At 39.1% G+C, this 15,801-nt stretch overlaps 1 protein-coding gene across 3 annotated transcripts; it reads left to right on the forward strand.

Annotated features, from left to right (window-relative positions):
• On the forward strand, positions 1-15,342 carry LOC132097354 (uncharacterized). 3 transcript variants are annotated; one of them, XM_059503011.1, is made up of 10 exons: positions 1-428; positions 5,780-6,208; positions 7,475-7,906; positions 8,555-8,797; positions 8,885-9,142; positions 13,389-13,697; positions 13,792-14,040; positions 14,109-14,192; positions 14,617-14,716; positions 15,048-15,342. In XM_059503011.1, the coding sequence occupies exons 1-9, from the start codon at positions 16-18 to the stop codon at positions 14,681-14,683; spliced, it is 2,484 nt and encodes an 827-aa protein (XP_059358994.1). In that variant the 5' UTR covers positions 1-15; the 3' UTR covers positions 14,684-14,716; positions 15,048-15,342. The 3 variants fall into 3 exon arrangements, with proteins under 3 accessions (XP_059358994.1, XP_059358995.1, XP_059358993.1); XM_059503012.1 differs by having other exon boundaries at positions 15,051-15,342; XM_059503010.1 differs by lacking the exon at positions 15,048-15,342 and having other exon boundaries at positions 14,617-14,926.
• The last annotated feature ends 459 nt before the right edge of the window (positions 15,343-15,801 follow it).

Here is a 15,801-nt window from a genome sequence, read left to right on the forward strand (position 1 = left end):
CATGATGAAGGAAGGATGTCTGGAGTCAGATTGCTGCTGAATCTCTGTGTTGCTGCAGTAGAAACTGACAGATGTACAGGAACAAGATTCTCCACTCTGCTGTCATCTGTGTGCAGCTACAAAACCTTCCCTTTTGATGAAGAGAGAGATGGTTATGTTGTTCATTATCAGAGTGATTTCCTGCTGGATCTGTGCTCTCATGTGAAGAACTATGAGACTCAAACAGACAGGAGTTTTCTTCCAGCATTACAGTCAGTTTTCCAGTCACCTGATGTCTGGATCATAGATCTCTCAAAGAGAAAGATCTCCGTCCTCCTGGAAGTGCTGAAGCTCCAGACAGAGAAGAAACCAGTATATCTGATATGTTCAGAGGAAGAGAGTGACGTGAAGAGTTTCCTTCAGTGTCTGCAGCACATCTCACAGCTGAGGTAAAGTAGTCTATGTAAACAGTTCTTCAGTTAACTGAAATTATCATAATAATATATAACCTATAACATGCTTTCAGGGCCATTTTAGTGGGACTCATTATCAGCCCTGGAGTATCATGCCAGAACGGCCCACTTTAGCTAATGACTGACTTTATGAAAATAATGTAATTAAAATAGGGCTGTAGCTATCGAATATTTTAGTAATCGTGTATTCTACCAAAGATTCCATCGATTAGTCGGATCAAATGTGTTTTTGCTTAAAGTGCAATATTAATTATGCAAGAGAAAATAAGACTCCTGGGTTTTGTGTCGGTCACGGAGGGACCGCACGTTCAACATGGACGTTAATACACACACATACACACAAACACACACACCGAGACTGTTTGGGGATACAAGTGACGTGACATTCAGCCAAGTATAGTGACCCATACTCAGAATTCATGCTCTGCATTTAACCCATCCGAAGTGCGCACACACACACACTGTGAACACACACACTGTGAACACACAGTGTATAATCGTTAGGCAATCATAACATACATTGATTCTCGTGGAAAAGTGCAAATTGTGGGTCATGACTCCTTTAATAAAGGAAGACGCGCTTCTGCTCCATTCATTAACACAGACACGCAGAACATGCAGGATTCATATTTAAACAGACTACCCCGGCTTAATATTTACAGATATTAGTCCATATCGTGATTTGATGTAAGTGCAATGACCTATTTTTGATTCATTCATTCAACATTTGGCAAAAATCAGTTTTTATGACTGGATTCCGCGATTCCCTCTGCGTTTTCTGCATCGCGGAAATCATAGGGTCCTAGTTGTGGTGTGCCATCATTTTGAACGAATCTTTAATGTGACTCGGGAAGAACGAGTCGTCTCGGGGAGTGATTCGTTCAGTTGCGCATGCGCATTATTCTATAGGTTCTGTTCTAGTCAATGCAGTCTGAGCCGGAAAGAGAATTGATTAGTTCATAGTTCGGGTCTATCGGGTTTTTGACTCGTTCCTTAATCACGTGACAGCCACATACGCTAAAACCATAGACAGTAAAATAATGCAGTATTGAGCCGGAAAGAGAATTGATTAGTTCATCTTTCGGTTCTTCGGGTTGTTCGTTCTTTTGTCCCGTGATGTGACAACATTGGCTAGAGTAATTATTAAATCAGATTGTCTGTATAAACCATACTTTTGTAACATATGACACTTTATAAACATTAAAAAACACTGTGTACATACTTTTGAATTGTTGTTTATTGTTTATTTTTGTGCCAGAAAAGCTTTGTAACAAAGAGGACAACTATTCCAAAATAAATCAAAATATTAAAAAAGTAAATAATTAAAAATAAAATTAAAAGATAATAAAGCCACAGGGTCTAATAACCTTAACAAATGAACTTTAAAAGTACAATATAAAAAAAGAAAGAAAAAAAAAGAAAAACTAAATATTGCACAACAAGCTTTACTTTTTTTATATAATAATTTAAAATGAATACGTTTTAAAATAAATAACACTTTTGTGCCAAAATAAAAACTTAATATCAAAGAGGATAACTATTCCCCAAATAATTTTAAACAATTTAAATAAAAATAAATGAAAATTAAGAGATACTAAAGCTACGGAGCCTTATAACAATAACAAATTACCTTTAAAATCACAACAACAACAAAAATAGTGCACAACAAGCTAGTCTTTTTCTAAATAAATAAGCTTTAAAATAAATAACACACTGTGGCTATATTTTTAGGACTTGCTTTAAGGCATGTTTGCATTAAAAAAAAACAAGCTCCCTGACCTTGGATGGGCTGAGTCTGTTTCTTCATCTGAGATAATCTGCCCAGTTTTAGAAAAAAATCTTTCAGATGGCACAGATGTGGCCACAATGCAAAGTCTTGTCTTTGTGACTTCAGAAAGGCTTTTGTATACTGGTGAACATCTCCTCCACCAGGCCAGAGGGTCTGATGTGCGGGGTAAGAGTGACTCTGCAAGGTAGGCCTGCACCTTTATAGCATCTGAGGTCTTAGAAGAGGGAGCAGAAGGCCTCAAGCTTGCTACCCTCTCGTCAAAGTCTTCCCAAAACATGGCCCCTGCACTGGATCTGAAGTATCCTCCTCACTCTGAGCTGGGTTAAAACTGTTAAAGCTGAAGTTATCATAACCTTAATGTTTTAAACTAACATTAATAATTCAAATTCAAAATTTTATTTGCTTTTAATGTATATGTCATTATGTCCTTTTTTGAGCAATCTTCTTATACATATATTACACCAATATGTCAAGTCTGCCTAGGAAAAGCATTTATTATACCAGAAAACTCAAAATTGGAGTAAAAATGAACAAACTAGTATAAATACTTTTTATTGTAAGCTTGAATTATTATATTATTATATAGCCTAGTGTTTATTGATAGACAGTCAAAAAGACAAATTAATCAAACCACAGATCCTCAACAAACAGTAACAAAAACACAGTGACAGAAAATGTCAGAAATAGCGTATGGGTCTGTCACGTGATTAAGGAACGAGTCAAACTCGACCCGAGACACGAAAGACTCATGAGACGAACTAATCAATTCTCTTTCCGGCTCAAGACTGCGTTAGTTTTGCGTATGGGTCTGTCACGTGATTAAGGAATGACTTAAACCCGAAGACTCTTGTCAGATGAGAGGTGAGGTGAGCTAATCACAGACTAAAGACCCAGGTAAAGAATGAATTTTTTTCTGTATCTTATAGCATTTTAGTTTTGTATTTTTTTTAATGTGATCAACGTTTGCGTAAGTACTAGGTGTGTTGGGGAAGTAACACATAACATTTTCATTACATTTTGCTAAAATGAACGAAATGACTCGAAAAAAGATTCGTTCATTTTGCTGAACGAGACTCAAAAGTCCGAGTCGGTAAAATGATCCGAACTTCCCATCACTATTGTGTCTCCTTCCGCTTTGTGGGTGACGTAAACGCGTTGTCACATTAAAAAAAAATCATTGCGAAAGAACCTGACGTGAGGTTTAAAATAAATTAAAATAAAAATAAATTAAAAGAGGCTTTGAGGAAGAGGAATTTGCCTCGATCATTTTTTATAATCGAGTTACTCGAGGAATCGTTTCAGCCCTAAATTAAAACCTCAGTATACAAGTCTGAAATAGTGCATTGTTCTCTACGGACTTGTAATTCACTGAATTTTTCTAGAGCTTTCATTTTGATGTTAGAATTTGAACCACAAAAATGGAAAATATGGGACAATTGTAATTTATTTTAAAGGCAAAAAGGGACAGACTAAGGGACACTCAAAATATTAGTGCTGTACCAGAATGTGCCTGCAGTTAAAAAGTTCCTAGAAAGAATCACATTTGTTTTTGTAGAATTATTCGAAAAAGAATCAAAGTCATAAAAAATAATTGTCCTGAATAAATTGCACTATTATAGAAATGTGAGTGGACAAGTAATTTAGGAGGTGAAGTACTGTAATATTACATACAATGGCCTGAACAGAACGTGTATGAAACGTCCGTCAACAAAGTATTCTTTAAACAATGGCACTTACATTTTTGAACTAAAATTTTATTGCAACCATATAGCTTATGAATGAATGAAAATGCATATTTTTCAATAAAAAACATCTTAGAGAGTGTGGGCTGTTTCTGCTGCTTGGATTTGTACTTGATTAATGAGTTTCAAAGTTTATGTATTTGCTCTTTCTCTCTATTTAACAACATTAACTTATAATATGATAAAAAAAATTCCCTCAGGTAGATTGAATGTTTTCCTGCCTTGCTGGATGTTGGGACTCGTGATCAATAAGTTGTTTGTATTCACTCAAATGCAAAGCGTGGATATTAGTGAAAGGGAATTGCCCTTAGCATGAGTCCCACTCGCTGTGAAGCAAATAAAACTATGGTTTGTACAAAAAGAATGGATAGTTATCAACTGAGAATTTGTTATTCATGTGGTCTGGTGGTCACGGCGTATGCCTGCGAATACGGGACTAACTGCAGTCTGTAATCTATAGGTTTCATACGGGACGCTTCTATGATGCCTTAAATATGGGATGATGCCATATTATACAGAACGGTCAGCAACCCTAGCATTAACCTGCAGGCTACTCTCTGCGAGTGAGCTGTGAGAAAATTAAATAAAAGAGTGGGGCTGCTGTGAGCAGGAAACCTATGGACCGCATATTTCAGCCCAGAGGCATGACAACACCGGCCCTCTCGGCCAAAAACAGACCGGCCCACTGGGAATACACTCCTGGTGCTCCTGATTAGACATTCCTGGCCTGCATGCTCTCACATTCATTATTTCGACATTCTGGGAGGAGTAAAAATTACATATGTGGTTTCGACAACCAGTTGTTTTTACACTTGTAATGTCCCAGACCACCTTCTGAAGTGCTTTGAGCTTTCAGATTTAAATCCGTCTCAAAAGCGTTTTGGAGGGCACTTGGACCTGGACTCTTCATGACTCGATAGTGTCCGAGAAAACACATGACATGACCAGGTGTAAACAGGCCCCATTAGTAATAGGAGTGAACAGTGTTTGGCGACAGCTTTCCCATGAGAGGGTGTGGCTTCAGCGCAGATAGTGGACACGCCCCCAGTATTTGAGAGCAGAGAATAGGCTCGGTTGAGATGAGCAAGAGAAATCTGCCCAGAACCGATCAACGGTGATCCCTGCAAGATGCATAAGTGTTTAGAAATGTGTCCGAGGGTGGTCCTCTCTGCTGTGACATCACAACGATGTGAGCCAGAAATCTCTTGCTTCAGTGAGCCGGTAGCTGTGCAGTCAAATGTCCACCTTATTTTTCCCAAAAGAGTGGACGCGATTTGTAATCTCATCCACGTCCAGCTTTTTTTTAGCTGTACACAACAGCTTGTTTTGCTGCTTGATATTGCAAATCGGTGTGTCTTAACAAATGCCCTCAACTAGAACAGCAATATGGAGTAACACAAAATACACAATTTAAATATGCTTTGAGGTTTATATATATTATTTAATATGCAACATGTCTAACCTAGTAACATTAGATGTAATAATACAAAGTCATTGTAATACAATAAACAGGATGTGTTCTCTTAGATGAGTTCAAAACCTGAATAAACAGACTTTTTCTTGTAACTGTAGTTATTGTCCTTGTCCTTGTTCTTAAGACTTCCTCCTTCATATCCACAGACTTTGAACAAATAACATCTTATTTCAGTGCATTTCAGCTAAAACATTATCAAATCAGATCCCTGGGTCTTGTTGAAATATTTATTTGTGTCTGTGGCATAATGTGATGTATGTATTATGTGATGTATGTTGTCTCAAATTAATGAAGTGTTTGGTTCTTGATTGTATATTATCAGGTTCTGGTTCACTGATGAAGAAGCAAGGATGTCTGGAGTCAGATTGCTGCTGAATCTCTGTGTTGCTGCAGTAGAAACTGACAGATGTACAGGAACAAGATTCTCCACTCTGCTGTCATCTGTGTGCAGCTACAAAACCTTCCCTTTTGATAAAGAGAGAGATGATCAGAGTGATTTCCTGCTGGATCTGTTCTCTCATGTGAAGAACTATGAGACTCAAACAGGCAGGAGTTTTCTTCCAGCATTACAGTCAGTTTTCCAGTCACCTGATGAATGGATCATAGATCTCTCAAAGAGAAAGATCTCCGTCCTCCTGGAAGTGCTGAAGCTCCAGACAGAGAAGAAACCAGTGAAGCTGAGAAGATGTTCAGAGGAAGAGAGTGACGTGAAGAGTTTCCTTCAGTGTCTGCAGCACATCTCACAGCTGAGGTGAGAACATCTGTCATCTTACAGTTATTGTGAAATATGATTTCTGTATAAGCTGGAGCATGTTTTCTGGTTTTAATGAGTGTCTTTAGATTAGAGGCTCTGTTTTGTTTCAGTGTTAGTTAGAGAGTGATGTATGTAACGGTACGCAAAAATCACGGTTCGGTACGTACCTCGGTTTTAAAGTCACGGTTCGGTTCATTTCCGATACAGTAAGGGAAAGAAATGCAAACATTAAACTGCAGGTTGTTTATTACTATAAACTTTTTTTAACAATTTGTTTACACTTTTTTTTTTTTAAACACTTTTTAATATAATATAATAGTATATATATATATATATATATATATATATATATATATATATATATATATATATAAAGAATAAGAAATAAAATACTGCTGCAAAGTTCTCCACTAAATAAAATACGGTCTCAAACCAATATCACATAATAAAATATAATGAAAAATATAAATAAATAACTATGATTACAGTGCAGCATTACCAATCCCAGCTTGTAGCCTGCTCATATTTAAAATAAATATATAACTTTTCCAAAGCGTAAAGTGCAGTATCAACACTTTCAGATTTTAGACCTGCTCAGATTTCGTCATTGCTTTGGACCGATCGGATTAAGAGCAAAGGTCTGTTTAAATGCCGACGGGAGCTGCGTTTGAATTACGGTCGTTTTTTTCCTAGTTGTAGTCATAGACATTAATAGCGATGTTCACACTCGCGTGATGCCTTTTCTAAACTTTTTTGGAATCAGCTGCAGGGCGGGATTTGCGCTGAACGCGGAGACTTCTGCACTTAATATGTTCGTGTGGAAACACGAAAATGTACCTATGTTCCTCACACAAAATATTGCATTCGGTCATTCGGTACACACGTGCACCGTACCAAAAGCCTTGTACCGAAACGGTCTAGTACGAATACACGTACCGTTACACCCTTAATTCAGACAATTCACTACATCTGATCTTATTTTATCATGAACACATGAATCCAAGCTCAGTTTTTGTGCAGGGTGAGATACAGCTGGCCGTGAGTGAAAGTGCTCACCAAACTGTATTTCTCTTTCTCTTTCTCTCTCTCTCTCGTTAATGAACACCTGATGACTTCCACTCTTCTGAGAACTGAATATCGAAGCGGAGATGGGGTCTTCTTGGTCTTCTCGTTGAATTATTTGTGTCTGATGTGTGAAGTAGTGTTTTAATGACAATTGTCTCAAATTAATGAAGTGTTTGGTTCTTGATTGTATATTATCAGGTTCTTGGACATGTATAATGAAGAAGCAAGGATGTCTGGAGTCAGATTGCTGCTGAATCTCTGTGTTGCTGCAGTAGAAACTGACAGATGTACAGGAACAAGATTCTCCACTCTGCTGTCATCTGTGTGCAGCTACAAAACCTTCCCTTTTGATAAAGAGAGAGATGATCAGAGTGATTTCCTGCTGGATCTGTTCTCTCATGTGAAGAACTATGAGACTCAAACAGACAGGAGTTTTCTTCCAGCATTACAGTCAGTTTTCCAGTCACCTGATGAATGGATCATAGATCTCTCAAAGAGAAAGATCTCCGTCCTCCTGGAAGTGCTGAAGCTCCAGACAGAGAAGAAACCAGTCGAGCTGATGGGATGTTCAGAGGAAGAGAGTGACGTGAAGAGTTTCCTTCAGTGTCTGCAGCACATCTCACAGCTGAGGTAAAGTAGTCCGGTTCAGAGAATCCAGAGTTGGTGACGTTACTGTTCGAAGTTTCTTGTTTTCTCGCTCAAGCTGGAAGGATATTTATCCAGCAAAACCTCCAGTTCTGTGGGAGACTCCTTCGATTTTCATCTGACAGGGTTGAATTTACTCTAAAACCTAAATCCATCCGTTAGAGGAATGAGGTTTCTATTCAGACAGATCACAAACATACAATTAGGTGCAGACCAGATTATAAATAAACTGACCATTTAAACTGTTTTCAAAAGTGTGTAATTTTCCTAAATGTAGATTTGTTTATATTTACAGTCCGTGTTGTTTTTATAGTTGTTGTTTAGTGGTTAAATGATGGTGAGTAGTTGTAGGCATTGAGGTCTATGAGGGTTCCCATCACTGAGCACTTGATCTAATGATAAACAGTGCTCGGAGAGGAATTTGTCCAGGGTCCTGAGCAGCTTGAACATTCTTCTGAGACTCGAGACTTTTCAGTGTTTGACTTGACTGCAGTCTCGTCTGTTTATCTATTTGTCCCACTTTGTCACCAGTGACCGCTGACTGTCAGGTCTAACTGTAGGACAAATTTCAAAGGGTTTGACTTAATATACATTATTTCATAAATATAATGAACTTTGTTTGTCTGTGTGTAGACTGTCCAAAGAGACTGCCCAGAAGCTTGTTGAATGTGTCTATGAAGCTCAGGAAGAGGAACTGACTCGATGCTTCCTGCAGAAAGTGGACGGGGATCTAACTTCCTGTTCCTTGAACTGGGAAGAGCTTCATTATTTCCTGCAGCACAGCATTCAACAAATCACTGTGGACTTCAGAAAGAGCAATATTCAATGCAGAATCAGTGAAATTCTGCCATTCCTGAACAGGATTCAGTTTAAACGGTAAACAATTAGTTCTTTTACAAAATGAGTATCTAGTAAACGATAGAAAATATACAGTGATTTAAAGTGTGATGTGTGTCTGTACAGGATGAGCTCTAGCTTCATGCTGTGTGTGATCAGAGAGGTCTATGAGTCTGGCTCTGCTGGATTTGTGTCCAGTCTGTTGAGTTCAGTGGAGAACTACATTAACCTGCAGAGCAGAGATCTGGACTCTGTTCACTGTGCGTCGCTGCGCTTCACACTGCAGCACTGCACTGCAGCTTCACTCAATCTACAGTGGACCTCCGTACCAGAGGAAGAGCTGCAGAGCATTCTGCCTCTCTTCACACACCTCTCCCACCTCAGGTCTCACTGCTTTCCTCTCTATCTCTTCTTCTGTTTGTCTGTCTGTCTCAGGTCTGCATGTGTGTTACTTTCAGTAGATTTTTGTGTGATGTCTGCTACAAGCCTTGAATTAGCATTGAATTACGTTTTAACTACTTAAAGGTATATTGTTTTGTTAGAAGTATTTTAATTATTTTATTGTTATTTCATGTATTAACAAATCTCTTCCATCTTTATTTGACACTCTAACTCTAGAACTCTCTATTCTAGTTCTATTCTGGAAAAAAACTTGACATGCGCCCTAAAAAACAAACTAACACTAGATTTTCTAATCTTTTTGTATTCTATCTGTTTTCTTCGTATTTATTATACAATTAACAAAAGCAAAAAATGCCTCTAACACTAGCTTGGTCTATTCTTTTTCTATTCTATTGGTTTTATTTTTATTTCTCATATGTTATAGCACTTGCATATCATTGCTCTTTTGTTGATTTTGATTGCTTCCATTGTCCTTGTTTGTAAGTTGCTCTGGATAAAAGTGTCTGATGAATGACTAAATGTAAATGTATTTAAGGTTATTGGTTTGCATTTATGGGAGCTCTGAAACCACAGTGATTTAAAAAAGAAAATCAGTCCTTTCAAAAACAGCTCTTCAGTTTAGTAATCATAATCACAGGCAAACAATGAAAGCAATATAAATGTATTCAAACAATTCTATCTCAAAAGGACTGAAAGGTTAAAGGAACCAACCATTATCACATCCAGAATCATTAAAAGCATTCAGAATAAAATAATTCCTTAAGATTCCCATTCATACTAAGTGGTTTAAATTTTCTAAAGCTGCTTTATGGCTGTTACTGATGTTACAGAATCTGTTCTGATCTAGTGTTCGTCTGTGTTCAGTGTTGACAGGCTGCTGTTACTGATGTTACAGAATCTGTCCTGATCTAGTGTTCGTCTGTGTTCAGTGTTGACAGGCTGCTGTTACTGATGTTACTGATGTTACAGAATCTGTCCTGATCTAGTGTTCGTCTGTGTTCAGTGTTGATGGGCTGCTGTTACTGATGTTACAGAATCTGTCCTGATCTAGTGTTCGTCTGTGTTTGGTGTTGACAGGCTGCTGTTACTGATGTTACAGAATCTGTTCTGATCTAGTGTTCATCTGTGTTCAGTGTTGACAGGCTGCTGTTACTGATGTTACAGAATCTGTTCTGATCTAGTGTTCGTCTGTGTTCGGTGTTGACAGGCTGCTGTTACTGATGTTACAGAATCTGTTCTGATCTAGTGTTCATCTGTGTTCAGTGTTGACAGGCTGCTGTTACTGATGTTACAGAATCTGTTCTGATCTAGTGTTCGTCTGTGTTCGGTGTTGATGGGCTGCTGTTACTGATGTTACAGAATCTGTTCTGATCTAGTGTTCGTCTGTGTTCAGTGTTGACAGGCTGCTGTTACTGATGTTACTGATGTTACAGAATCTGTCCTGATCTAGTGTTCGTCTGTGTTCGGTGTTGACAGGCTGCTGTTACTGATGTTACTGATGTTACAGAATCTGTTCTGATCTAGTGTTCGTCTGTGTTCGGTGTTGATGGGCTGCTGTTACTGATGTTACAGAATCTGTTCTGATCTAGTGTTCGTCTGTGTTCGGTGTTGACAGGCTGCTGTTACTGTTGTTACTGATGTTACAGAATCTGTTCTGATCTAGTGTTCGTCTGTGTTCGGTGTTGACAGGCTGCTGTTACTGATGTTACAGATGTTACAGAATCTGTTCTGATCTAGTGTTCGTCTGTGTTCAGTGTTGACAGGCTGCTGTTACTGATGTTACTGATGTTACAGAATCTGTCCTGATCTAGTGTTCATCTGTGTTCGGTGTTGACAGGCTGCTGTTACTGATGTTACTGATGTTACAGAATCTGTCCTGATCTAGTGTTCATCTGTGTTCAGTGTTGACAGGCTGCTGTTACTGATGTTACTGATGTTACAGAATCTGTTCTGATCTAGTGTTCGTCTGTGTTCGGTGTTGATGGGCTGCTGTTACTGATGTTACTGATGTTACAGAATCTGTTCTGATCTAGTGTTCGTCTGTGTTCGGTGTTGACAGGCTGCTGTTACTGATGTTACAGAATCTGTCCTGATCTAGTGTTCGTCTGTGTTCGGTGTTGACAGGCTGCTGTTACTGATGTTACTGATGTTACAGAATCTGTTCTGATCTAGTGTTCGTTTGTGTTCGGTGTTGATGGGCTGCTGTTACTGATGTTACTGATGTTACAGAATCTGTTCTGATCTAGTGTTCGTCTGTGTTCGGTGTTGACAGGCTGCTGTTACTGATGTTACTGATGTTACAGAATCTGTCCTGATCTAGTGTTCATCTGTGTTCAGTGTTGACAGGCTGCTGTTACTGATGTTACTGATGTTACAGAATCTGTTCTGATCTAGTGTTCGTCTGTGTTCGGTGTTGATGGGCTGCTGTTACTGATGTTACTGATGTTACAGAATCTGTTCTGATCTAGTGTTCGTCTGTGTTCGGTGTTGACAGGCTGCTGTTACTGATGTTACAGAATCTGTCCTGATCTAGTGTTCGTCTGTGTTCGGTGTTGACAGGCTGCTGTTACTGATGTTACAGAATCTGTTCTGATCTAGTGTTCGTCTGTGTTCGGTGTTGACAGGCTGCTGTTACTGATGTTACTGATGTTACAGAATCTGTCCTGATCTAGTGTTCGTCTGTGTTCAGTGTTGACAGGCTGCTGTTACTGATGTTACTGATGTTACAGAATCTGTCCTGATCTAGTGTTCGTCTGTGTTCAGTGTTGACAGGCTGCTGTTACTGATGTTACAGAATCTGTCCTGATCTAGTGTTCGTCTGTGTTCAGTGTTGACAGGCTGCTGTTACTGATGTTACAGAATCTGTTCTGATCTAGTGTTCGTCTGTGTTCGGTGTTGACAGGCTGCTGTTACTGATGTTACTGATGTTACAGAATCTGTCCTGATCTAGTGTTCGTCTGTGTTCAGTGTTGACAGGCTGCTGTTACTGATGTTACTGATGTTACAGAATCTGTTCTGATCTAGTGTTCGTCTGTGTTCGGTGTTGACAGGCTGCTGTTACTGATGTTACTGATGTTACAGAATCTGTCCTGATCTAGTGTTCGTCTGTGTTCAGTGTTGACAGGCTGCTGTTACTGATGTTACAGAATCTGTCCTGATCTAGTGTTCGTCTGTGTTCAGTGTTGACAGGCTGCTGTTACTGATGTTACAGAATCTGTTCTGATCTAGTGTTCGTCTGTGTTCGGTGTTGACAGGCTGCTGTTACTGATGTTACTGATGTTACAGAATCTGTCCTGATCTAGTGTTCGTCTGTGTTCAGTGTTGACAGGCTGCTGTTACTGATGTTACAGAATCTGTTCTGATCTAGTGTTCGTCTGTGTTCGGTGTTGACAGGCTGCTGTTACTGATGTTACTGATGTTACAGAATCTGTTCTGATCTAGTGTTCGTCTGTGTTCGGTGTTGACAGGCTGCTGTTACTGATGTTACTGATGTTACAGAATCTGTTCTGATCTAGTGTTCGTCTGTGTTCGGTGTTGACAGGCTGCTGTTACTGATGTTACTGATGTTACAGAATCTGTTCTGATCTAGTGTTCGTCTGTGTTCAGTGTTGACAGGCTGCTGTTACTGATGTTACAGATGTTACAGAATCTGTTCTGATCTAGTGTTCGTCTGTGTTCAGTGTTGACAGGCTGCTGTTACTGATGTTACAGATGTTACAGAATCTGTCCTGATCTAGTGTTCATCTGTGTTCAGTGTTGACAGGCTGCTGTTACTGATGTTACAGAATCTGTTCTGATCTAGTTGTTCATCTGTGTTCAGTGTTGACAGGCTGCTGTTACTGATGTTACAGAATCTGTTCTGATCTAGTGTTCGTCTGTGTTCAGTGTTGACAGGCTGCTGTTACTGATGTTACAGAATCTGTTCTGATCTAGTGTTCATCTGTGTTCAGTTTTGACAGGCTGCTGTTACTGATGTTACAGATATTACAGAATCTGTTCTGATCTAGTGTTCATCTGTGTTCAGTGTTGACAGGCTGCTGTTACTGATGTTACAGATATTACAGAATCTGTTCTGATCTAGTGTTCGTCTGTGTTCGGTGTTGACAGGCTGCTGTTACTGATGTTACAGAATCTGTCCTGATCTAGTGTTCGTCTGTGTTCAGTGTTGACAGGCTGCTGTTACTGATGTTACAGAATCTGTTCTGATCTAGTGTTCATCTGTGTTCAGTGTTGACAGGCTGCTGTTACTGAAGATGCTTCACTGCTGCAGTGTCTCTGATGTCCAGCAGGAAGCAGCAGCTGTTCTGCTCTCTGTCCTTCAGCACAAGCTGGACTTCTCCTGCCGCTCTGCTCTGGATCTGACAACAAACACAGACTCAGAGCCTCTACATCTGACCGCTGATGACTGCCATGTGACATCCAGAGTCATTCAGAGAGCTCATTCAGACACAAAGACACGGCTGATTCTGCAGGACTGTGAGATTCATACAGCTGGAATGGATCAGCTGTTCCCAGTGTTACACTCAGTTCAACTCTGGTAAGAAACACCAACAGATCATATTCACACACAGATCCAATATGAAAGCATTCAGTAAATAAAATGCATCTATCTCATGCTCTCTGTCTTTCAGCTGTGATAAACCTCTGCTGCTTCAGTTTCTGGCTCATGTGAGGACTGAGGATGCCCCGTCTCTCTCTCAAGCTCTGGGTGAAGAGCTGGATCTCAGTCAGACCCAGCTGGATCCGCAGGTCTGTAGAGGTCTGGAGCTGATTCTGGAGTATTCTGAAGGACTGACAGAACTGGATCTGAGTCAGTGCCATCTCACCGATCACAGTCTGGATCTGCTGCTCCCAAACCTCCACAAAGCTCAAATCATTGAGTGAGTGACAGAAACTCAAAGTGTAGTGGAATAGTTGTTACATTTCTGATTTGTTTGTTTGATCTCAGTTTCAGTGGCAATAGCATCACTGACGCTGGGGCTGAGAAAATCTACAGGATCGTCACTCATAACAGTAACATAAAGACAGTAAGGTGTGTCACAATGTAGCCCAAAGTTATTAAGCTTATTAAAACGTATGCAAAATATGGGTTAAAGGTTTTTGTTTTTTATTAAATTAAAGAGCATGCTGTTGCCTCTTTTCATTCTCTCATTCATTTATCGTATCACACCAGTCATCCACTTTAAATGAATTTGATAGGAACAATTTATATTTGTCAACAATTTAAGCAAAGCTTTTAGATAAAGCTTTGTAGTCATTAAAAAATGTCAAGTGTTCAAATTTTAACAGATAGTTTGTTGTCGTTTGCAACGAAGTGGAAATCATTAATGATGCTAAGTGTGTGTTTCATTTACATGCATTCATTTATCAGATGCTTTCATCCAAAATGACTTACAGATGAGGACACAGGCAGCAGGTATAGTGTAGCTAATATCAATGTGTTTGTATCTCTGTAGGCTCTTCAGCAACAGAATTGAATCCAGAGAGCTCTTCTGCTCAGACTCCCGATTTGAGATCTGGTGATGCCAGTAAACTCTCTCTGGAATCAGCAAACAGGTGAAATAACCAGTGGGAAATAATGAGGTAACAGGTGTAAAAAGCTTTAAGGAAAATCTGCCCATCAGAGTCCCTAAGAAAAAGCAAACCACCAGATTGTGAACCACATTCATTTTTATTATCACTTTTAATCATAATCAGCAGTGGGTTTCTGTTACACTATTTAGTAAAATGAAAAAAAAAAATACTTTTTGTACACTGCCTTCTCAACACTTTGATTTGTTTCATGCAGAGTCTTTTAATAGTATATCTTATGAATGATATAAAAAAAATTTCAAGAAAAATACTTCAGCTTTGACAACTTTCTGTTTCAATGTCCACTTTGTTCCAGTAAAGGGCAGCAACAAGGTCCAAGAAAATCCACAGCGAAGGTGGCAAGGAGGCGATAGACGTGAAAACGACCAAAATAAAGAGCAAGAGCATTTATACCATTGATTAGCAGATCTTCTCCCCTTCATCCTTAAGAAGAGAAACATCATTTGCAGCTACCAGTGTTCGACTGTCTGAGCTCTAGTGTTTACTGCAAACCCAATTCAAGAGAGACTTTGTACTCAGTTTATTTGGCTAGTTGGGCAGGAGGGTAGGGTGACCACCTGCTAATAAGCCCAAGAGGGGACAAGGGTTATGTTTCTGAGGGACAATATGGGACAGTGGAACACCCCTCTGTCGCTCCCCATATAAATGAGGGGCATCCTCATTTAACGCATGCGTTAAAAATCAGCGCGTATGAACGGGTCGATGTCATTGGCTGCTGAGGACTTGGGTCAAACCACTTCTGTGAGCTTAGAGGGGTGTACCATTCATAGACAGGCAACCATCATTTAACATGCTATAGATCAGCTTATTCAGCCTTATTATTTAGTCTTTTTTTGTATAGCCTATAGAAATAATATATTTAAATAGCAGTTTTATGAAATATTTATTTTTTAATAAATATTAATTACAATTTTGTGGTGATAGTATAAAGTTTATAAAAGTTACAGTATTTTGTAATGAAACAGGACTTTTTGTTTAGCTCTTGACTCGCCGAAGTATACTATTTAAATACTGTTGCTTTCTGAGTGCCATACACAAAAATACCAACT

Source organism: Carassius carassius, chromosome 21 (genome assembly GCF_963082965.1).
Source record: "Carassius carassius chromosome 21, fCarCar2.1, whole genome shotgun sequence".
Classification (NCBI taxonomy): Eukaryota; Metazoa; Chordata; class Actinopteri; order Cypriniformes; family Cyprinidae; genus Carassius; species Carassius carassius.